Source organism: Rhinolophus hipposideros, assembly GCF_964194185.1.
Source record: "Rhinolophus hipposideros genome assembly, chromosome: 9".
Classification (NCBI taxonomy): Eukaryota; Metazoa; Chordata; class Mammalia; order Chiroptera; family Rhinolophidae; genus Rhinolophus; species Rhinolophus hipposideros.
In genome coordinates, this window is record NC_138055.1 from 75182819 (window position 1) to 75207863 (window position 25045).

At 34.2% G+C, this 25045-nt stretch overlaps 1 protein-coding gene across 4 annotated transcripts in view; it reads left to right on the forward strand.

Annotated features, from left to right (window-relative positions):
* ACSS3 (acyl-CoA synthetase short chain family member 3) overlaps positions 1-25045 on the forward strand; it is a 216902-nt gene that overhangs the window by 155998 nt on the left and 35859 nt on the right. For 3 of the 4 annotated variants that reach the window (XM_081060631.1, XM_081060630.1, XM_081060628.1), the window contains exons 8-10: positions 8591-8742; positions 20241-20344; positions 20552-20605. In XM_081060631.1, the coding sequence (XP_080916757.1) occupies positions 8591-8742; positions 20241-20344; positions 20552-20605 (310 nt within the window). The remainder of the gene's footprint in view (positions 1-8590; positions 8743-20240; positions 20345-20551; positions 20606-25045) is intronic. The other variant, XM_081060629.1, reaches the window with a different exon arrangement.

Genomic DNA, 25045 nt, shown 5'->3' on the forward strand with positions numbered 1-25045 from the left:
TTGGGGCTGATAGGGAAACAGAAGTATCAGATGGACTCCTTGCTCTGAAAGCGCTGACAATATAGTCAAAGAATTAAGATTAATGGAAAGAACAGAAAGCAAACAGATCAAGACACTACCTAAGAAATTTTCTACTTTGTGTAGAAGGTCTGAAAATGTTTTCAGAAACTGCATTGAGCTATTGCTGATGATAAATACTCTCCATTTAATTTTGCACCTGTTTTGATGCAATTTCCTGATGATGAACTAAATGAGGATCAAAATAATTACATAAATTGCCATAGGTCACATAGCTTGTAAATGGCAGGGTTGGGATGCCACCCTAGCTCAAAAATATATCTATTGGTCCCTTAAGAGAAGTTTAGGACTAGAGAAGACAGAGAAAGGTTTGTGGATGAGACCATACAAGTAATATTAATACTGCTATTGATTGAGTGTTGGGTGATAGGACCTCTTCTAAGCACTTTATATACATGGTCTTGATTCTTTCTAGAAACCTATGGGATAAATCTTTTGAATACTTATTTATAGCTGCAGAAACTGAGGCTCAGAGACATTAATTTTACTAGTGGCACAAGAGGGAGGGAACCAGGATTCAAAACAAGGTTCTCTGGCTCCAAAGTCAGTGTTCTCTCATAAAAATTTCGAGATGAACTATTGGGAAGCTGTTAAGAAGTGCAGCTACATGGCCAGAACCAGTGATCTGAACATTAAGGAGAAGGCATGATGTTAGGGTGCCAGGTGCATATTGTAAGACAGAGGTAAAAAGGAAGTTGAAAGTAGCTGTTATGTCTTCAGCTAGGACAACTGAAATAATGACAGTTATCAACTGTTGCTCTACTGCATTAGAGCAACAACTGTTGCAGAGGGGAAAAAAGTACTTTGGGTCTTGGTAATGTTGAGTTTAAAAGTGCTATTCAGACATTTGCATGATACTGGGAAGTCAGGTGAAGCTCAGAAAAACTTTCCAATTAGAGATGTAGAAGACTTGCTAATTGCAGTTTCTAAGATGATGAGGATACCCAGTGAGGTGAAGATGAAAGGGACACTATATAAATTGAGAATGAGAAATTGGAGAAGCAGCAAGAGAATCAGGAGGGACAGCAAGGAGTCCTGAAGGCCGGGGGAGGGGAGGTTTTCCAGAAGGTGAGGGAGAGGGCCGATAGGGCAAAAACTGAAGAGAGTTTTGGAGATTAGATATCATTAGCCCCCTTTATGAGTGCAAGCTCAACAGAAGGCTTGTTGTGTCTGTTTTGTTTTTTTAACATGGAAAGTATGGGCATGTTTGATGGATGATGTACGTAAAGAATTGGATGGTATGTAGGAGCCAGGCTTTGCGTAACCTCAGGTCGAATTGCAGAATGTATATGGAATAGCCACACTTTAGTTTCTGGGCAGTGCAAAAAAGAAAGAAGCCTTTTAATCTCTTTGCTTACAGCAGTCTCACTATTCACTATATATGAAGAAAACCTTAATTTGCCCCTCTAGTACAGGATAGCAGAGTGATTCCACATCAGCATGGAGGAATTCAGAGATGAAAGCTAGAAGGCAGGAGCTACCGGCTATCCTAGTGATAACTGTTCTCTGTGACTGCTAAGAAAGGTGAATATGTCAGAGTCCAGGGTTAGCTAAGCCCTGGGTCTGCAGCAGTAGCAGTCCAGAGCACAGCTTCATTTACTCAGCGCTAATACCTTCAGAGGTAAGCATCTTTTCAGTGACACAGGTAGACTCTGGTGACCTGCATGGAAGCAATGGTCTCTTCATTCAGGGTACCCTTATCATGAGACCCTTGGATCTCTAGCCATGGAGAAGTCTTAACTTACCAGGCCTGGAAGCCAAAGCAGATCCTTAATTAAAGAAAGAGAAGAATTCAACATGAGAAATTGCAACTCTGTGGTATCTACCACCAGAGACAGTAAAGAGAGATTGTCTAAGTGGAAAGTTCATAAGAAAGTATTAATTCAAAACATGTAAAATTGCTGATGTTTGACTGGTTTTGATGTACAAAAATGGCAATTTCATATAATCAACCAAAAGGAGGGAGAAGTCGACAAGCTGGTTGGGGACCTCAGATTGGCCACTAGGTTTTTGGTTTTGAGTCTATTTGTAGCCCTTTGATTGAAGAGGGTTAAAAGGATCATACTAAGGACACATCTGTTCTGTGGAGAAGAAAATGAACAGATGTTATGGTATCTATCTATCCATTTGCATTCTGGTGTCATCCAAGCTCTTTCTCATTTCTGAATAGAAAATCTTTGAAGAGATGTCTGTGTTTTGGTAGGCTTTATAATACCTAGAAATCTTTCAGTTATGGAATCCTTTCCAGAATCTGACAAAAGCTATTTACCACTCTCAATGGGAAAATGAATATATACACTTTTTAAAAAATTTCAGAATATTCATGAACTCCCCTGAAGTTCAGGCCAGGACCCTTTCATCTAAAAGATTAAGATAAAATCCTCTCAAGGAGCAATACAACCAAATTAAAAGTCCAGATGGGAATGATAGCTTTTAAAGTTCTCTGGGCAACATAGAAGAGATGCTGGGCCAGGGCAAAGACAAAGGTTATTGCATCTTTGGGGCAAGGGCACTTGTACCCAGGGTGCTAGGTCCTACACATCATGAATCCTATGTCCAGCCTAGATTCTGGTTCATAGGTCAAGGCATAAAGAATTTGAAACAGTGAACCACTTCTTCTCAGTTATTTTCTCAGTATACAGCCCTCTATCATCAGATTGCAGTTATCAGTGTATCCTATTATTAATACTTAGATTGGCCCATTTATAAATTTTTAACAGATAGAGAAAACCAGCAAAGGCTGGTTAAGTTCTAGGCTCATCCACTAGAGTAACCAGGCAGGTGGGTATTGAAAATGTAGCCTCAGGCAGTGCCTAGTGTCTAAGGACACATGGATCTCTGTCCTGCTACAGATTAGAATCATTAGGGGACACATCAACCATAACAATGCCCAGCCCCAACTCAAGGCCAATTAGAATCTCTAGGAGTGGGGATTGGTACCTTTCAAAAGATTCTAAGAAGTTCTAATGTACATTTAGGGTTGACCATCTCTTGGTTAGATGGTGGTATGGATAAGATGAAGGAAGACAAGATGGTGCCATATCCTCACAGGTGAAGTCAATGGAGTGATGGGAAACGTCTGCAAATAATCAAGGAAGTCAGTCTGATATAAATTCTTAGTCCTCAGATTGTATTCATTAGTAAGTTTTTATCCTTAAAAGGGAATCTGCTTTAGCAACACACTGCCCTGGGTCTGAGACTACTAAGGTATAGGGTAATTATCCCATCTAGCTTTAGAGCAGCAGTAATGTTTTCAAAATTGGAGCAAGATAATGTGAGTTATTGATAGAGGGACTTTAGGGAAGAAAAAGCCCATTTTTCAGAAGAGGTTGTAGACTCATTTGATTCATATTTCAAAACTCACAAAATGGTAAAGAGTGCAAATCTCACTGTCCCCTGTTCCCAGCTATCCAGTTTCTCTCACTAGGAAGCAGTCGATCTTATGTGTACAATAGTTAATACATGAATAAGCAGTGTATTCTCCCCTCTTTTTTTTAAATACAAATGGCATTGTACAAATGTTATGCACACTATTCTGCACTTTTCCTTTTTCATTAAATAATATACCCTGGAGATTTACTTATGTTTTAACAAGTCTCAAGTTTAGATGTTGCTCACCCAACTCTCATCTATTGATAAAGACACGAGGCATGTAGTAGGAACTCAATAAATGTCATTGCCAATTTCATCACTTTTCCAAAATAAACAAGCCAACATTGCTACACCTGTCTGCTGAGATGAAATTCAGGACTAGTCCATAAGGGTTGTTGCTGTCTTCACCATAAAACTACTGTAGAAGCAAACATGCCTCTGGTGACATTCTTGAATGCTGTGTTCTAGAAGGGACCAGATGTGTTTCTAACCCTGCCACAAAAAGAGGCAAAAATGCAGTTGACTCAAAAGTTTTTATGTCAAAATATGAGACACTGTAAGTAACATTGACCTCAAGCCTTGGTAAACTGAAATCATAGGATTAATACTAAAGTAAATGATGTTTTGCTCAAAGGTTTAGCTCTAGTGGTTTATATTTGTTTGGCTAAATTGTTATATTCCACTGCTTTCCTGTAAAACTGTAAGTGCAAAAAACTGTAAGTGCAAGTTAATTTTAAGATATTTGGTAACTTGTTTTCTGTGCTTTGTATCACCACTAACCACATTATAAATATTAGGAATTGTTATTTTATAAATCTCTGATGCTAAAAATTCATGATTTATAATAGCTGAAAGTATGTAATCTCTGCTTTGCCTTTGGAGGGTTTGCTTTCTACTTTTGTTATCTGGGCAGTAACCACCAGGGTAGACTCTAGGGGAAGGAAATACAAATAAATGGTAAAGACATCAATTTGAGTTATGAAGAGTTTTTGAGTTACTGTTACCTTTTGGTGCATTAGTGCTTTTCATGTGTATGTTGTTTGTTAAAAAATCCCTACAATCTTAGAGTTTTCTCATTTTAAAATTGAATAGTGTTTGGGATCCTACCCCTTACTGAACACGCAAGTTCCAGAGTTAGTGTTATTTTTCCCAGGCAGCTCAGCTTAATTAGTGTGTTACTAGTTACTGTTTTTAAAAAAATTAAGTTGATTGGGGTAACAATTGTTAGTAAAGTTAAATAGGTTTCAAGTATACAATTCTGTAATATATCATCTACCGTGTTTCCCCGACAATAGGACCTAGCCGGACAATCAACTCTAATGCATCTTTTGGAGAAAAATTAATATAAGACCGGGTCTTATTTTACTATAATAAAATTTTTAATTTTTGCTCTAAAAAACGCATTAGAGCTGATTGTCCAGCTAGGTCTTATTTTTGGAGAAACTGTATATATCACCTTGTGCGTTCACCATCCAGAGTCAGTTCTCCTTCCATCACCATATATTTGATCCCCTTTACCCTCATCTACCACCCCTTTTCCCCCTTACCATCTGGTAACCACTAAACTATTGTCTATGTCTATAAGTTTATGTTTATTTGTTTGTTTGTCCTGTTCCTTTGTTGCTTTCAGTTTTATATCCCACATATCAGTGAAATAATATGGTTCTTGACTTTTTCTGTCTGGCTTATTTTGCTTAGCATAATAATCTCAAGATCTATCCATGTTGTCGCAAATGGCACTATTTCAACTTTTCTTATGGCAGAATAGCATTCCATTGTGTATATACACCACATCTTCTTTATCTAATCATCTATCGAAGGACACTGTTTTTTTTTCAATGTTTTGACCACCGTAAATAAAGCTGCAGTTAACATTGGAGTACATATATCTTTACGGATAAATGTTTTCATATTTTTTGGTAGATCCCCAGGAGAAGGATTGGTGGGTCTATGGTAATTCTATTCTTAATTTTTTGAGGAACCTCCAAACTGCCTTCCATAGCGGCTGCACCAGTCTGCATTCCCACCAACAGTGTATGAGGGTTCCTTTTTCTACACAGTCTCTCCAACACTTGTTATTATTTGTCTTGTTGATGATAGCCATTCTGACTGGGGTGAGGTGATATCTCATTGTGGTTTTTATTTGCATATCTCTGATGATTAGTAATACTGGTTACTTTTTAAAAGCATTGTTAAAGGAATTATATTGCCTGTGTGTGTCTCTGTGTGTATAGGAGCCTATGCATGTGCAGGAGGTCAAGACAGAAGAGTATTCAATAAAATCAATGTCTCTGAGTCACTTTAATTTAAAGTTCACAGTGAGAAAGGCTTATAGTGTTTGCTTCAGTTTCCCTAAGCTTCTTGTGGTGATAGGTGCTGAAAACATGTGGGTCCTATGTTTGCACTATATTCCTTCCCTTTATTTGACACAAATAGCTTGCACCATCTGTTATTTTTTAATAATATTATCTCTTACACACATAATTACTAGAATATATGTTCCATTATAGCAGGACCTTGCCTGGCTTATTCACAAAATTATTCCCAGAATTTAGAACAGTATCTAGCTCATAGTAGATACACAATAAATATCCATTACATGAATAAATGTATTAGCACTACTTAATTTATTATTACTTGTTTTATGTGAACAATGATTTCTGATGAAAGATTTTATTCTGTGCTGCACCTGAAGTGTTTACATCATTCAAAATCTCATGCTTCTGTTAATCAGCAGCTGTTCGAGGAACAATAATTTCCTTAACATATCATAATTTATGTTTTAATTAAGATTTGAGATCCACTAGAAGTTCTTAAGAAAATATAATAATAAAGTATATAAATATTAAAGAAATTTGAAAATAGGGAAACATCATATTCATAGCCTCAAATGATCCTCTGGGGAATGGACAATAAAAAGCAAAACCACTGAACCTTCCTGAGTTCAACTAACTTTCAAGGAATGTTGTGAGCTTTTATGTTTCACATCCTTGAATGTCCTAACAGTAATGCTGTTATCATTTTTTTTTATGCTCAGTAAATATAATATTGATGGAAGTTTGTTTGGTGCAGGGTCAGAATTTCAACAGGAGTTACAATTGTATATTATTTATAAAACATATGGCAAAGTTTTAAACATTTCTAATACTTAAATATCGTTCTTGTTATTATTAGACATAATTAATTGAAGGCACCGTAAAATACATCAAATTGTGTCTGTCCTCTGTGTAGGTCATCCTTATGGAATAACATTTTCATTATGATACTTATATCATCCTTTAGTGAATATATTATCATTGTCCCGTGACACTGGCTCTGTAGTGGAATTCATCTTCAACTGGCTGTAAAACATCTTTCTTCAGTGGAAGTCAAACTACTTTAAAATATTATCTCAGGGCCTTTAGCTTATCAAGGAAATATTGGAAAAGTGATTTATTTTTATCTAGTAGGATGGAAAATGGCAGCATAAACAGGGCAAGTCAATTGTGTAAGGTCAGTTGACAAATCATTTTTATGTGGTTGAGATCAAGTTCCCCAAAGCCACAATCTAGCACATGGGGGACTGATCCTTGCTGAAGACAGATCAAAGAAGTAAAAACCCAGTGTTTACTTTTCGTGGTTAGAAACAATAAAGTTGCTGATTCATTTTTAGACTAATGTGCTTAAGGCTTCAAAATTTGTGCATCAAATTATGTACATGAGTCACTAGGTTGTATCTGCCAGCTTATTATATTGTATCAAATATTATGAAGTGATAATGAAACGAATTGGAATCAAGTGTTTTGGGATAGTATGATAATAAAAATGAATTTCTAGTGGCAACAAATATTTTCTTTGGTATTAAAAGAGCAAGAGAAAACTTAATAGAATATAAAAAAGATCTAAAGACGTTATTCTTTAAAATGAATATAATTACATTAAAGAATATTATAGGCACCCATGAAAAAATAACAGTAAAATCGAAATAGTGCCCTATTAAATATTCAACTAGAAGTGGATAATGAATCTAAATATTGGGCAGTTATGGTCTGCCTCATACTATCTTCTCTTCACTTATAGTTCTATTTGGGGAGATCTCTAAGTTTACTGCTAGCAAGTTCTTTCTTCTTTTTACCTTAGTTCAGTGTTTCCCAAGTGAGTTTTCAAGAATGTAGGACCCATGGGATACTCAGATGGGGGATATGGTCAGAGACCTTTACGAAATGTTATGTATATAATATATATATATATATATATATATATGTATATATATGTATATATATATATATATATATATATATATATATATATATATATATATTAATATTCCAGGCAATTTTAGAAACATAGGAAGAAGTAGCAGTGATGAGAATGGATTAAAGAATGAGGGTATATGGCTTAGCCAAGATAGATTTTATGGGTTACTTCCGACCCATAAAATTTTGCAGAATTACTGATTTATTTAAATGCCATGCTCATTTTCCACTTTGCAAAAACAGCAATTAAAAACTGCTTTGTGTCCTTTTGAATTATATAGTCTGTCAAATGCATGATTTTTCTATTGAACATGCATAATGTCATTTTGACACTGGAAAAAGTACATTTTGGGATGTCCTATTGGATTTTTTTTTTTTTTTAATTCATAGATGTTGCTTTCCTCAGAGTGTGGCATTTAAATGAAAAGGTCATTTCTCAGAAATCACTGTGATTCTAGATTTTTCTCTCTTCTCAAATATTTTGAGAATCATTATAGTGATCATGAAAAAAAGTTAAATTAGAAATCCCTATCAATTATATTTTCTGACTTAGTCTACTGCCCAAAATCATATAATTTCTTGTCACATAGAAGACTATCAGATGTTATTAATTTGAACGTGATTTGAACATGATGCATATATTCTGTCCTTTATCTTTCACAACTTTAGAAAACAGACATTTCAGTTTGAAAGCTTTTAGGATGCTGCCATGGGGCAAATGGCCTATTTGATGCCTGGCTGTTTGGTTTGTTTTATATATGATAGAACATGGGGCTATATTTAAAACCAAGATTAGCTGAAATTCCTATTTTATTAATATTTCTGTGTTAAATGTATAAGTATTGAACTGTTAATGAAATATGAGACATTTTACCCAGTGACATTTTAAATGAATCTCATTGTAGGGAAAGCCTGTGGGAACACCAGATGCCGGCGCTTATTTCCGTGTGCTGGCAGAGCATGGAGTAGCTGCCTTGTTTACAGCGCCGACTGCAATTAGAGCAATCCGTCAGCAGGACCCCGGGGCTGCCTTAGGGAAGCAGTACTCTCTGACAAGGTGAATGGGATGCGCAGGGCAAACTACATGAAAACCTGCCATCAGGATGAATAACGGAACGTTTTCTTTTTTTCTGGCACTACGCTACCGCTTATGGAAAGAGCCAAAAGATGATGAATGTTATTGAGAACAACTGTTCTAAACATATCTTTGAAATACTTGGAATTTTAACTGCACTGTGGATATTTTTAAATGCCATATCATGGTTATTTCAGCTCAAATATTACCAAAATATTTCTCCTTCTTAAACTACCCTGCTTATATTATCCTTAAAGTAAAATGCTGACTATGATTTAAAATGCATATACATGTGTATATATGTACATGTACACACACACACACATATATGTCTTTTGAAAATAGAAGAATAGTTTAAATAGAGGAAAATATTATTTTAGTTTACATATACAGATAAAACATGAAAATTAGAGTACAAATTACCTTTGTTGAAAGAATGAAGGAAATTATTTTTCTATTGTTTAGTAATAACTTGCTCTGTATAGTTTAGATATTTTTGTGCTGGCTATTGGCATTCATTTTAGTTTAATGACATGTATAGTCAAAGGTAAGTATAGCAATTTGTAGCTTCCAGGCACTTTCCAGCATCAATTCTCATTGAACCTCTGAAATAGGTCACTGCTATCATAAACTAAATGAAGAGATTTTATAGTTCCTTCAAGTCAAAAATTGTGTTTTAATTACATTGGTTTGAAATTTTTAAGTTAAATGCCAAATGTTATGAATTTTATGTTGAAGTACCTGTGCACCAATTGCAGATGTAAGCAAAAGCTTTCAATTTGGGCAGGGTCAGTGGTTTTGGTTCTTTTTCCTCTTTTTTTTTTTAATTTTATGAAAAAAAATAGATCTAATATTGTAATATTTCGATTTACCCTCTATTTGTTCCTTCATTTACGACATTTTAGTTTATTTTCCTCCATTTCAGTCAAAGGATAGACAAAGATTTTGGTAAACATATCTGAGGCTGTGTATAGTTTTCATGTCTTAAGACAATTCCGGGGCTTTTGAAGAAACAGCGATTGTATTAATAGTTCCTCGCATTATCTCTTTACAGAAACATGCATTCCAATTGCAGGGCATGAAGTTGTGTGACCAGCAAGCCATGGTCTCTCATTTACTAATCATCTTTTTTCCCCATTTATATATGGGGTTTAGATGCTATCATTTATTGTGAAGGCAATAACTGTTTCCAATTTTCCTAATGTATAAAGCATCAAACAATACTAAATATCTATTAAATCATCTCTTTTCTAACTAATACATATGGACAGGGAGTATGAGATTTTAGCATAAGAGAAATTGCAGTAAGTTCCCCCGATCATGCCCCTTTGTCTTTAGGCACCTAAATTATTTATGATGATGTGCACATATGCTATTAACAGATAGTTAGGAATGCAGACTCTACAAACACCCTCAATTATTTAAATTACTACTATTAATAAATGCAAACAGTTACTGAAAATCTACTATATGCCAGTTTATCTTTCTTTGTCATCACAATAAGTAGCAATTGTGATCATTTTCATGTTACAAATGAGTAAGATAAGGCCCAGAGAGTTTTAGTGATTCTTCAGAAATAAACTAATATAGGCAATCTAACTGGGACCTACACTCTTAACTAAATACCACATACATTCTCTTTGTATGAGAGCTAAATTAGGAAACTAACTCAACCCAGATATTTTTGTCATTCATGAGATTAAAGCAGCTTTTGCTTTTCATATATTTTTCATTTATTCAAGTAATACCTTCACTGAAATACTTTAATAGATTCTCACTTCTAGAATACCGTGTTTCTCCAAAAATAAGACCAGGTCTTATATTATTTTTTGCTCCAAAAGATGCATTAGGGTGTATTCAGGGGATGTCTTATTTTTTCATGTACAACAATCTACATTTATTCAAATACAGTCATGTCATCTTCTTCCGGAACATCGTCATAACTTACTAAATGCATCCATCTGGTGACGATCTTAAGTAGGGCTTATTTTTGGAGTAGGTCTTATTTTCGGGGAAACATGGTAAGAGAATGTTAGAAACAGGGATCTCAGAAAATCCTACTATCCCACTTTAAAAACCAGAACACTGAGGTCGAAAAATGTTAAGTTTGGGTTAGAGACAGAATAAAGACCAGAACTCAAATCTTGTCATGCAATTATACCTGTATTTTATATTTATATTCAAACATTTCACACTTACTGAATTGACATTCACTAGGTATGATAATTATAGCCTTATGATTTATTTGCAAAATTGATCTCTTTTTTTTCTTGCAGAACATTTCAAATGATGGACTTTTCAAATGTGTTCCATATCTCATTAAAGATCGTTTTAAAATAAATTTGGAGATTTGCCAAAAATTTTAGCTCTCAAAACAAATTTAAGAGGATACTCTGAAATAGGGAACTAACTGGAACTATAAATTTATGTTATCATAGACAACTAGAGTTTGGAAAAATAGAAGTCATCTAGTGTAATCATCTCATTTCACAGTTGAAAAAACTTTGCCACAGAGAGCTGAAATCATATTTCCAGGATTGAAAAACTACTCTGGGGATAATGCTAGGAACTAGGTACTATAGTATGGTAGTTAGGATTCTGACTCTGAAGTTAGACTCGCTGGGTTCAATCTACCATTTACTAGCTGTGTGACCTTGGGAAAGTTACATAATCTTTCTGTTCTTTTTGTGGATTATAAAGATAGTAATAGTACAAGAATATAATGAAAATTAAGGGTACACAATCTATGCAAAGCACTTGAAACAGTTCTTAACCTAGACTAAGTTTTAGCTATTATTAATATCTTTTGCTTTCTAATTCACTGCCCTTTTTCATCACATCATAGTGGTTTATTTTCCCATGATTTTCTACTTCAATCTTAATCAAGTTAGAAAAAAATCAGTGCTGGTATTTCCATTCAAGATAATCCCAGCACTTCATGCTTGATACAGCCCCTCTTTTCCAATTACATAGCAATGAGAACTGATACAATAGAGAAAAAGCAGAGCATCAGAGTTGAGCTGAAAAATAAACATTTCTGCGGACCGGAAATGGAATAGATTTTCAAAGTAGTAAGGCTTTATATTTAGGCTTTATAGTTATAGTCAGATACATCCCAGATGGAAAATGCCATCCAAGTACTAAGCAGATTAAATATAAGTAAATTCTCATTGAACATGTCATTTGAAAATTGCAGACATAAATTGAGGCTAGGTGTACAAGCAGGCATTGGCAGAATAATAGGGACTCAGAATACCCTTACTTTAATCGTGAAGTCACAACAAGCTTAGTGCTTGAAGACAGGTTGTGTGTGGTGTTACTCCCTACTTAAGAAAGGGGGCTGATAATAATGGCTGTGAGTTGTTTTCTGGGGCTGTGACTTACAACAAGCTTTGGTCTAGGGGTCTGAATAAGACAGAGAACAGCCTAGCAGCCAGAGACTGAACCAAACTGCTCACCGGTCGTATTGTAGTAGGATCTATGGTATCCCGAGAATCACTGTGGGTGAATAATTCTGAGCCATTATTATGGCACTGGACCTCTGGGGAATAGTTACATCTCCCACAAACCTACTGAACAGAGAAGGTGAGCAAAGGAGAGGAAGAGATAAAAGTAAAAACAAAGAACTTTTTCAAAAAGAGCCAGAAAAATAAAATTCCAAATCACATGAATAACTCTAATACTAGTAAAACCAACAGTTAGAACATGGATTCATTCCAGATGAGATTAATTTTGTAATACAGTCAAATCAAATCTGAAAAAGAAGTATGTGAAGGATGATCAAAATCTTAAAGTAATAACTTTTATATAAAATTATTAAATATGTGGTAGGAATAAAAATTTAAAAAATGAGATGGAGGGTATAAACTAAGTAAATAAATAAAAAAATGGGCAGAAAGACTCTAAAAAATTACAATATAGTATTGAGAAAACTACCCAGAATGCAGTACAGAGAAACAAAGAAGTAAAAACTCTGAAAGAACAGTTAAGAAACTTGGAGGAAAGAATAAGAAACTACAAATACATCTAATAAGAATTTCAGAAGGAGAGAATGGAAGAATTGCTAAAGAAATGATAGTTGAAAAGCCAACAGTTGAAAATGTTACAGAATTGAAGACAGATGTGGATCCCAGACGCAGAGTATCATTTAAGTGCTAAGCCGGCTATATATAAGGAGATTTTCATTGGACATGTCATTTGGAAATTGCAGAACATAAATTGAGGCTATAGACAAAATCTAATAAACTATCAGAGAGAATCAACAGAACACCAAAGAGGAAAATTAAACTGATGCCAATAGATTTCAGATGACAGTTGTGAAAGATCTTCCAAGTGCTGAGGGAGAACTGTCAAACTGAACTTTTTTTATTGAAGACTGAAGGCAAAATGAAAAAATGTTCATATGCACAAAGCTAAAACACCTTACAATCCAAACAGTTTCATGAAAGGAAAAAATGCACATGGAGGAATGCTGTGGGATACAAAAACTAACATCTGCCAAAAATGATGAACTATATTGTTGAATTTATATGTTGAATTTATAGTTAGTATAATAATTATAAAGGGATATTGTGTTTAAACTGAAGCCATAATTAATGTGATAAATAACAGTAACAAAATGGTGGAGTGTTTCTTCAAAGGTCATTTGAATTTTCAAGTTGGGAGCGTGGAAGTAGAAAAAAAAGAATGCACGAAAGATGGAGATAATCACAGGGATATTGATGACAAAAAAAAATAATGCTCTGTCATGTGAACTAGAACTTGATGAGGCATCACTGAAATAATCCACTTGTATTTAACTTAGGTCGGCACAAGTGAAAAGTAATTTTTGCTTGTTTGGCAGTTTATGGACCTTGGACAAAATACTTATTTTAGTTTTCTTCTGCCCCTACTTTATTATCTGAAAAATTCTTTACCAGAATTTATCTTTAGTATTTTATCCATTTCTGTGCAGCTTCCTAATATTTTGGACTAAAATTAATTTGGTAACATTACCATTTTTCTGTTTCACTTTTGCTTAATTTCCGGCTTCATTTGAGTCTTGAATTGTCATACTCAGTTTTATAGAGAATTAGGGAAAGCTTTATAGGTCTCATTCCTATTAATCTACCTCCCTTCTTTTCTACTCTGGATATTATATATTACCTTTTTGTTCATCTTTTTAGTATTATACATTTGTAGGTAGATTCATGTTTCATTGTGTTACCATCCTCAGAATATCACCCGTATATTTAATTAGTCAATAATAATCTAGGGTAATACTATCCAATAAAACAGCTCAACAACACGGTAGCTATTAGCCATATGTCACTACTGATCTCTTGACAAAGGATTTATATGACAGAGTTTTTTCTTTAATTTTTAATGTTTTAATTTTTAATTTTTTTCAATTTCAATTTAAATTTTAAGTAGCCACAGGTGACTAATAGATACCTTATTGTAAACTACAGATATAGGACATATGTAACTAATATGGGTAAATTTAACCTTCAAAGAAAGAGTATGAAACTACTGTGAAAAAAAAGTGGCTAATTTTACTTATGTAAAATATATTTTTAAGCAAAAATATGTTTTTGAATTTTTCAATATGGGCATCCGTCTCTTTGTATTATTAATAAAATAATTGCAAGGTCTTTAATGAGAAATTTAACTGTTGAAAAATGTTTTTGTTCTTTTTTTTGTAAGCCACTAATTGCCCTTTAAAAAATAAGAACATTCATGCCCTTAGGCATGAGTTTATCTTTAAATTATCTTTTAATTTACCTTTTAATTATAGATTACATTAAGATGTTTTTCTTTCAGTAATCATGACATAGCATGGTTTTGTTTACTATGAGGAATTAGTAGTTAAATAATATTTAATTAAATATTTATGAAAAATTTAAAATGATTTTGTTAGTCATGTCTTATTCTTAAATCTTATCTTTGTCTATCATATGTTTATGTTCATTAATATACATCTAGAGTCTTTAATTGATAAAAAATAATAACTTTGGGGCAGTTTCAGGAAGTTTAATACAAAAATAGATTGATAGTTTTTAGTGTATTTAGGAAAAGAGATCATCTATGTTGTTACTTTGACATTTTTCTAAATAATCAATGACTTCAAAATTTTTCCTCTTCTCTTAGGAAATAGTAAAATAATGTTAATGGAAATGGAAGGGATTTTCTGACTTGCAAAGAAGCCAGATAGCATTTTACCATTCTTTATGGAATATTAACATTTCTATTTTGCTTTTTAGTACCAGCATGAAGATTGCTAGCATAATATTTATGTAATTAAAATCTAAGGAAAAAAGGAATATAATTGTAATACAAAACCATAATAATAAATACTGTTTTCAGATATGTAATGCTAAAATTTATCATCAGATAAGAACTCAGTGCTAATGTATGGTTTATTATTGTAATCAATTAATTAGTTAATTGTAGTTTCTTTGGCTGGGCAAACAATGCCAAAAAATTAATTAAAACTTGTGAAAATGCTAGTCATATCAAGATATTAATTTTCTTGATTAGCCAAAACTTATTTTGTATTGTGTGCTAACATTTTTTGACAATATATTGCATTGTTTTTATTAATAAATATTTTTGAACTTTTAGATCTTCAGTTTTATATATAAACTTAACATGCTAGAGCTCTTTGAAGTAATCTGTGGCTTGACAGTTGATGGAAATGTGGCCTCTGATATCTATAAAACTCTTCCTTTTGGTTGTTCTTTGCCTAACTGGTGGAATCAACCAAAACTATTATTTGATAAATTTTAATACAAATGATCTAAATGCATAATATTCTTTTTTTTTTCAAACAGAAAACTACTGGAAATTTATTTCTGCTCTTAAAGATAAGTTTGGGACTAATACTTACTTCCATACATGTGCTATTGTTGAAGAAAGGAGGTAGAAAATATGAGGTCAGACAATTAAGTTCATGAACTCATCCTAGAAAAAGTGCTACATACCTCATTGCTGAATATCACTATGGTCATCTTTGAAGTACTCCCCTTGGGAAGCTATGCACCAAAGCCAGTATCTAGTCCAGCCTTCAAAGTAATTTTGGAACCCTTTTTCTGGAAGGGCCATCAGAGCTGTTGTCACATTACACTTAATGTCCTGAATGTCAGCAAAATGTCTTCCTTTCAATATTTCCTTTATCTTTGGGTAAAGAAAAAAGTCACTGGGGGCCAGAACAGGTAAGTAGGGAGGGTGTTCCAAAACAGTGGTTTGTTTACTGGCTAAAAACTCCCTCACAGACAGTGCCGTGTGAGCTGGTGCATTGTCGTGATGCAAGAGCCATGAATTGTTGGCAAAAAGTTCAGGTCATCTAACTTTTACACTCAGCCTTTTCAGCATTTCCAAGTAGTGAATTTTGTCAATTATTTGTTCAGTTGGTACAAATTCATAATATATAATCCCTTTGATATCAAAAAAGGTTAGCAACGTCATTGCAACAAGTTCGCAAACTTAATTGTCAGACCTTGTATACAGTATGCTCTAGAAAATGTTTACCTTTTCAGTGATATACAAAGAATAGTTCCTTTTGTTGGTCAGTAGGATAACCATGTTTGTTTGAAACCTCCTACAGTCATAAATGGCAAAAATAGAACAAAATCCCTAGTATGTACGTGTGTGTGTATTCTTTCTGTTCTTCAAATTTCCTATGATATTACGCACAGCAATATGGTATTTTTAACTTAATCTAAATTGTAAAGCATGTACCCATTTTCAGCCATGAAAAGTGTCAGTCTGATACAGTTTGCAGAAGCACAAAAGCAGTGGAACTACTGCTTTTTCATTTTCATTTTTTTACTATTTTCATTTAGTCTTCCTGCTTCAACAACTTGTCACAGATACCTGTTTTCCTCCTAATCATGTTTTCTTAAATTTCACTTTTATTTAATATTATTTGAGCATTTCAGTTTTGTGTTTGTTTATGTCTTGGTTTTATTTTTCTAATGCCGTACAAAGCATTTCTAAAGGGATCTTCAAGGCAGTGAGAGTTGTAATAATAATAAGTACTATTGCTCAGGCCTCCTGACTAACCCCGTTTCCACCTCTGCCTCCTTTCCTAGGGTGGCCAGGATTTGGATCCTCACTTCCCCAGTGAGGGCCACAGCCTCCCAAAGCCAGGTCCTTGAACTCCTGCCCTGCCCTTCCTTCCACTCGCCACACTACTGCCAAAAGCAAAATCTTACTGTGCCACTCTCCTATTGATAATCCTTAATTGGCTTTAATTAGCTTCTCACTGCCATCATGATGAAACCCAAATTCCTTAAAATGCTCTACAAGCCCCCTCGTGCTGGGGCCCAGGACTGCCTCTCCCAAGAGGGTACTCACCAGAGTGAATGATCCACATTGTTCAAATGGTTTTTTAGCACAACTACTAATGGATTCTCTTCTGATCTGACATTTGAAATTATGCTTTTCTGTCTTTACCAGCACGTTTACATTTTACCTTTGGTACTTACTTTGTTAACAGATGGCTCCTAGATATGTAACTTTGGAAATGTAGTTGGAAAATATGCCACTAGGCGGCTACTCCAACGGTATTTTTGACGGTGTATTGCACCATTATCTGAAGTCCTACAACTATGCCAAATTATTAAACGAAACCAAACCCAACCCCAAAATTTGCAAAATTGTTGCGATGATAGTCTTCTTATAGAAACATTAATAGATTATCTTTGCTGCATTTATTGGCACTTGCATACCCACGCACACTGATTCAAGTCGAAATAAATTATTAACATAATGGTTTGAAGAGGAATTGTGTATACAGTATTAAATTAAAAATTTTCGTCATTCTGCTGCTTCGTCAGAAAGTTGTGTTCTGTTATATCTCTGCACTGTCCCATTTGGTACCCGTTAGTACCACTGTGGCTATTGAGCACCTGACATATGGTTAATCCAAAATGAGACTAGCTATAAAAAAAGACTAAACTTTCTCATTAATAACTTAAATGTTTATTACACATTGAAATAGTATTTTCATTTATGTGGTTTACTAAAATACATTTTTAAAATAATTTAACCTCTTCTTGCTTTTCTGAATGTGGCTACTTGAAAAATTTAAACTACATACATTTCTTGCATTTGTACCTCACATTATATTTCAGTTGGACGATACTGATCTAGGAATCTTCATGGATTCAATTACTCATTCAAAAAAAGTAAGATGGTGCAAGAAGGTAATTTTATTTCCTGAATATCTTTACATTAGCAGAGGATGATCCTTTTTCGTCAGAAAATTTGTAGAGCAGTAACATTACATTAAGTATTTTACACAAATTTACTGCGGCCTTCTTTCACACCCTTATGTATAGAGAACCTCATCTGTAGATGAAAATTATCACAAACAATTTTCAAGTTGTAGCACTTTAAGTATAGATTTCATTTATCAGTGATTCATTTATACATAAAACATTAACACATTTCCAACCTCTTGTTTGCAAGGAGGATTTTCCATAGAATTATTAAACTCATTTTTTTCCACTCCTGAGGCCAAACTGTACCTTTGGGGTCATGATTATTTATAAAAGTTAGGGAGGAAGTTAAAGTTGATCCCATGAGAATTTGATTGTTCTGTTTAATTACTCATCTTCTATTAAAGTTAATGCTATTTGTAACCTCTTCTTTTCTCTCTTCAGCAACTTTAGTCAACAAGTCACAGACTTCTCTCTACTCGTGAGTGCTATCGACCTTGAGTGGTTTTTATTATCGTGATGATAAATTCTTCTATCAAGGCACTCTTCCATTGTCTTTCAATATTAGATTCTCTCATCTACGATAAACTCTATCGTTCCACAGAACAGACACATTTTAAATATCTCGAAGTTTGAAATTGCCTTCTCACAGCGATAGCCTCTTTTTCTGATTCTACAGTACTTTTGCTTTCACTTATTTTTTTCTTCTGAGACTTCTAAGTCTCTTACCCCACTATTTTTCCTGGTATTTTTCTCCATCATGGTTATTCCTACCTTACTTCTCCATGTCTCTTGCCTATTCTAAACTTCCCCAATAGAACTTGCCTATTCTAAACTTTGGCCAAAAGGCAAATCCCTTTTAGCATTGATTTGCCTTTTTGTGTAATACACCCAACCTGTGCTATGTGCTAGCTGTACTTAGCTGTACTCCTAGACTAATAATTGAGTTTATGAAAACCAAGTGGCTACTCTTCAGTCCTTTCACTTTTAGGTTATGCATTTAAAATTTCCTAAAACAGCCAGAACTTTTCTCTCTTCAAGTCACCATTCCTTTGTCACTTTCCACACTCTCACAAGACAACGTGCTTCTTTTATTCAGAAGAATGAGTCAAGCTGATATAAATTTTGCCAGCTCCCCACTTCTGTACTTCATCTTTCTAAACCAGAAATGTTTAAGTACCTAACATTCCCATGTATTTTAACTGGTATTCAGAAATAAAGATGAATGCTCCTAAGGAGCTCACAGTCCATTATGGGAAATAAAAAAAAATGAATAAATAAATAAATAAATAAATAAGTCATTATAGAGTGAGATTGTTATAAATATAACAAAGAGGAAATGCATGTTGTTAGAGCATAGAGGTGAGAATATTTGAACCTCCATGAATTTTCAAGAGATGATATAAGTTAAGGGAATGGTAAGAAATCTTCTGTAACAGTATTACCTTGTTCAGGATGGGTAGGCAGGTTTTCATTTGTGTGATTGTTCTTTTACTGTGATGATAAATTAACTCTTCATACACACATTCTTTTTTTTTTTTTTTTGACAGGTCATGGGGCAATGAACCACCAGTAACGTCACCTCAAATCTATTTTTTCTATTTCATCCTTTTTATTTCTTGAGATGGTTCTCCCTGCCAAAGATTCTTCATCTCTCTTAGCAAACTTGTATTCCTTTTGATAAGAACCTTTTTAACCTAGAAGGCCATAATGGCATTTACTTTTTAATCACTGATCTTTCCTTTGTATGTTCTTGGAATAGGGGAAATATGTACTTGAAACCAGGGTGATCTTTAGCAAAGAACTTGTGAGAAGAAAGAAGTATATCATATTTATGAGCATTTTTGTTATTTTAGCTGATACCTGAGAGTGTATGTTTGTTTATAGACCTAAGTAGAATACAGCAATCAAACTTGGAGCTAAAATTATCACAGATAATGTCAGGGTGGGAAAAGTTTTTCATCTTTGATCATTAGATGAATATGACAGATATAAAGATCAACTCAATTGCTCTTTTCAGAACTGAAAATATAGATGTAGCTGTGAATTCTGCTTTTGAAGTACATCTCTTCAGTGCTGTGATGTGCATTTTGTTACATTTGGGTCAAACCAAATAATTCCTCTCACCATTTTACCGTATGATATACTGGTAATATGGCTGTTTGCCTCTGAGCACATTAATGTGGTTAGATTTTACAATGTTTAAAAGCATGTGGATGACATTATTTAGATTTATTTTCAAGGAATAATTGAATTTACTCTCCCTCTTATATTTAGGTTCAAAACATTATTTGTGGCTGGAGAACGATGTGATGTGGAGACCCTGGAATGGTCCAGAAAAGTCTTCAGAGTGCCCGTCCTAGACCACTGGTGGCAAACTGGTGAGCGTTTCCCATGCATGTAGATAAGTATTGCAGAAATGCTCAAAGATACTGCAAGAACTGGAGGAAATTGTGAGCTCTGACCAGAGGCACACACTCAGGATTCTGGTGGTCCTTATTTCAGCAGAAATAAGCAACTCTTTAATTATCTATTGTTAAAAACATCTTCATAAGTGACGTTGATGCCACCTTTCTCTTGGTCTCTAGGTATAAAGCACAAAGATGTCTTTTGCTTCTCCTCCTCTTTGTTTCCTCTATCCAGTAAGTTACTAAGTCTCAGATTTTCCTTTGAAGTGTCTGTTGGAACCATCCTACCTTCAGAACTCCCCATTGCCTCCCTGCTGTGGCAGCTTCATTATCATCTGCCCTGCTTTAAATTATCCTCATCACTCATTTCTGTTCTGTCTGCTTTCCTATACACACAGCACACTGCTCCAAGAGTAATTTTTTTCAAGCACTGTTTGTTTCATAGGATTTCCTGTGGTTCTTTGGTTCTCTTCTTGTGTTATATAAAATTGAATCTTCTTCCTAGGATTCAAGGCATAAAAATGTATTTTTCCCCTCCAAAACACACACACACACACACACACACACACACACACTTTATTTACTTATTTGGTTTATTATTTATTTTCCTTCCACTAAGTGATTTTTGGGAAACAAATTGTTATATTAAGTAGATAGAATATGAACTTTGGTACAAAACAAAAACCAACAAACAAATACCATCTTCTTCCTGCTTTGTTTGAGGGATGATGGTATACACATGTGAAAGTAAGTCGATGATCTAGAATTTGTTTTCCTCCTAAGTGTATGGATGTTGTTGGATTTTCCTCTGAACCACTGAAAATAGCTATGAGCTATGAGAGCCTTGTGCCTTCATGTCCATAGTTCAGTTCGTTTTTACTTAGATCAAATTTTGTTCTACTTAGAACAAATCAGATTAACTTTTGTATGTTAGTGTTATCTGAATTCCCAACTTCTGAGCAACTGGGTCATAGTATCAAATTTGGACTAAAGAATTAATAACGTTTCTTTGCAAAACTTAGGTCTGGTTTTAATAATGATTAGAATCTAGAACACGTGAGTGACTAAAACTGAAATTTAATGTTTGATAGTCAGAACAGTTTGATTCTGATAATTTATACATTTTTCTTGGATATTGCTCTTTGGAAAAATGTGTTTTCTATGTCCTCTGTAATATAAAATAAATGATCAGGACAGAATATACGTTCCTTAGATAAGATGAAAATAAGAAAGAATTTCCATTCCCTTTAGTTTGATTTGTTAAGGGAGAAATTTCTTATTTGAATTTAGATTTGTAACTATTTAGGAGATAAGACTGAATTGGGAGAAAGAGCAATGCTATGTATAGAAATATATAAGAGCAAGTAAAAAATTATTGCCTCCGCAAGGAAGAGTATTTATAGAATTGATGCATGCCCTGTTCACCAGGAAAGTTCTAACAGTTATTTCTTGAGAAGAAAGATAAAAATGTTTTGTCTACTTTGAGATGGTTTTCCTTTCCTGGTCAAAATGGAAAGGTTGTTTTTAACAAAGAAGTGACCTTGCAAAAGAGTTTTGGTTTTTCCTCCTTAAAGGTGACTGTGCCGAAGCTTGTTGAAGGAAGCCAACACATTAATAAGTAAAATTATCATTCTTTTACTTTGTATTGATATATTTGTGCATAACAGCCTGTGCAGATGTATGTAGTTAGTGCATTCAGGCTTACACAAAAGCGCATTGAATCTTGAGAAACAAGCATGTGAGGTGCCCTGGTGGGTTTCATGTGATTTCAAAATTTTTCTTTAATATATTGTTGAGAAGGAATTAATAGTAACATTATGTCAGTCTGCTGTCACTTTAATCAGGTCTGAATGGCTGCTCATTACTGTGGAAAACATAGTGGATTTCTACTAACAATGATAAATTCTTTCCATTCTCCCCCTCCATTCAATTGTTTAGATTTTGATATTGTATCCAATTACAGTACACAAATGCATGCATATGTATATGTGGGTAGGTAGATAGCTAGCTACTTAGGTAGTTTTGTAATTTATAAAAGATCTTCATCCTAGGTGACGCATGTGTCAGCTACTAACAAAAATCTAGTTAGAATCTTTATTCATTTGCATAGAAGAAATCAGTTCATTATTTTCAATGTTGTATTTCGTGGTAAGAAATTGTGAAGTGATATTGAAGTTTAATATTTGCAACCCTTCACCTTTCTTAAGGTAATATCAAATTTACCTTAAGGTGATATCAAATTAATATCACCTTGTTAAAGGTGAGAAAGATAAGTACTTTGTAGGTTATTCTTAACTCTTAGGAAAAACAAAGGAAAGTTCAATATTTCTATCACATTCATGAATTTCTTAATGTTTTGCATATCAAATCGCTGGTAGAACACTTCCCCAAGAGATATGCCAGTAAAAATTGGATAACAGCTGAGGAACTGTCAAACTTTGGCCAAAGTAACACTTTTCTTTATTTCAAATTTCAAGTTTTCTACAAGGTCTCTCTTTCTTGTTATTGAATTAGAAATTGATTTTTTTATACAATTGCACACTATTATGAGCCTTCCATACAATATATACTTTATGGATTTTCTCTCTGGTTACATTAATATATGTATACACATGAGCTGTTTAGAAACTGTGACATATAATTGGAATTAGTAAGGGATATAGTAAGTAACGAAATGTATGAATAAAAATTGATTAGTTCCTGTGACTTGGATTATAAGAAGATACACTGCAGTCAATCCATTTTATTACCATGTTGGTTGTATTACACAAGTGAAATTTGAATTCGCAACATCTTTCCAGTGACCAACATCCTCTTTTGGTCCATTAATATTAACTTTGATGTCTGAATTGAATAGTATGTAAGATTCTGAATTGAGAACTAATCTGTCAAAAATTCAAGAACAGATCGATTCCTCACAGGAGCATTTTAATAAGGGATTGTTGTCCCTGTTCAACGCCACTGAAGCATTATGAGGTCTGACAATTAAGTTTGCAAACTCATCCTAGAAAAAGTGCTACATGCCTCATTGCGGAATATCACTACGGTCACCTTCGAAGTACTCCCCTTGGGAAGCTATGCACCGATGCCAGCACCTGGTCCACCCTTCAAAGCAATTTTGGAACTCTTTTTCTCGAACGGCCATCAGAGCTGTCATTATATTACCCTTGATGTCCTGAATGTCATCAAAATGTCTTCCTTGCAATATTTCCTTTATCTTTGGGTAAAGAAAGAAGTCATTGGGGGCCAGATCATGTGGCTAGGGAGGGTGTTCCAATACAGTTATTTGTTTACTGGCTAAAACCTCCCTCACACACAGTGCCTTGTGTGCTTGTGCATTGTCGTGATGCAAGAGCCATGAATTGTTAGCAAAAAGTTGAGATTGCCTCACTTTTTCACGCAATCTTTTCAGCACTTCCAAATAGTAAATTTGGTTATCTGTTTGTCCAGTTGGTACAAATTCGTAATGAATAATCCCTCTGATATCAAAAAAGATTAGCAACATCAGTGCAACAAGTTCACGAACTTAATTGTAAGACCCTGTAAGCCCTTGCTTGGGATTGTAATGAATGTAAACCTTTAGTGCTCTCATGAAGTAAATTGGTCTTGCTAAGTTTAGATAGGTGGATTGTAGCTATGTGATTCATAAATCTGGATAATAAATGAATTATTGTCATTCACCCAGATGTCTTATATTCACAGTAATTTACCCATAAGATAATTGAAAACATCTGGATGATTGATAGAATTTTTAATTTTCTTGTTTACAAAGAGATAGAGAAACAGAGATGCTACAATCATAATTTAATAAAATAACATTAAGATTATAAATAATTGTTCTATTAAGATATGGTAATTCATGTGCAAAAATTAAACAGACCGAACATCATTATCCAGAGGTATACAGTCACTAGGTAATACACTGTAGTGCTATAGATAATTTTAGTACTAAGAGAGGCTTTTTCGGAAATCAGACAGGTAGCGCTGTTTTAGAAAGGAAGACTGTCAGTTCAGTGCACTGTGTCCTTTGTAAAAACTTTTCTCTGATTTAGGATGACAGTAAATGAATTGTTTTTCTTATGAGTAAATGATCAAGTACAAAAAAAAGATTCCTTAAATTTCAGAGACTAACTACTAAAATGTAAGCACAGTAGAACTTATTCCTTTTTGATGTTTCTTTTATTTCTTCCCTTGGTCCCTGCTGCCTTCCCTCTCTCCTCTCCCTCCCTCCCTCCCTCCCTCCCTCCCTCCCTCCCTCCCTCCCTTCCTCTCTCCCTCCCTCCCTCCCTCCTTCCATCTTTCCTTTCATCCTTCCTTTCCTTTTCTTCCTATTTATTATACGATATGGTACTGGTTTAGAAATGATTACAACAAAACAGCTCGATGTCCCATTTTTAATGTTATTTAATCCTAGGTAGAAACACTTTATTTCTAAAATTGCTATCAGTTAGTTAATTAAAGACAATGGCTACTAAGTTAGAATATTCAAGTTCCACAATGGCTTTTATGAGGGACAACTTGGTAAAAGATTTTTGATCAAACTAATCCATGATTCTTTCCACTTGCTGGCAGGGCATACCTGTGTGATTCCCATTGGAAGATATAGAGCTTACGTTGAAAGTGTTTTAAATGTCCTTATGCCCAAGTAGTGATAAAGTAATTGAAATGACCTAA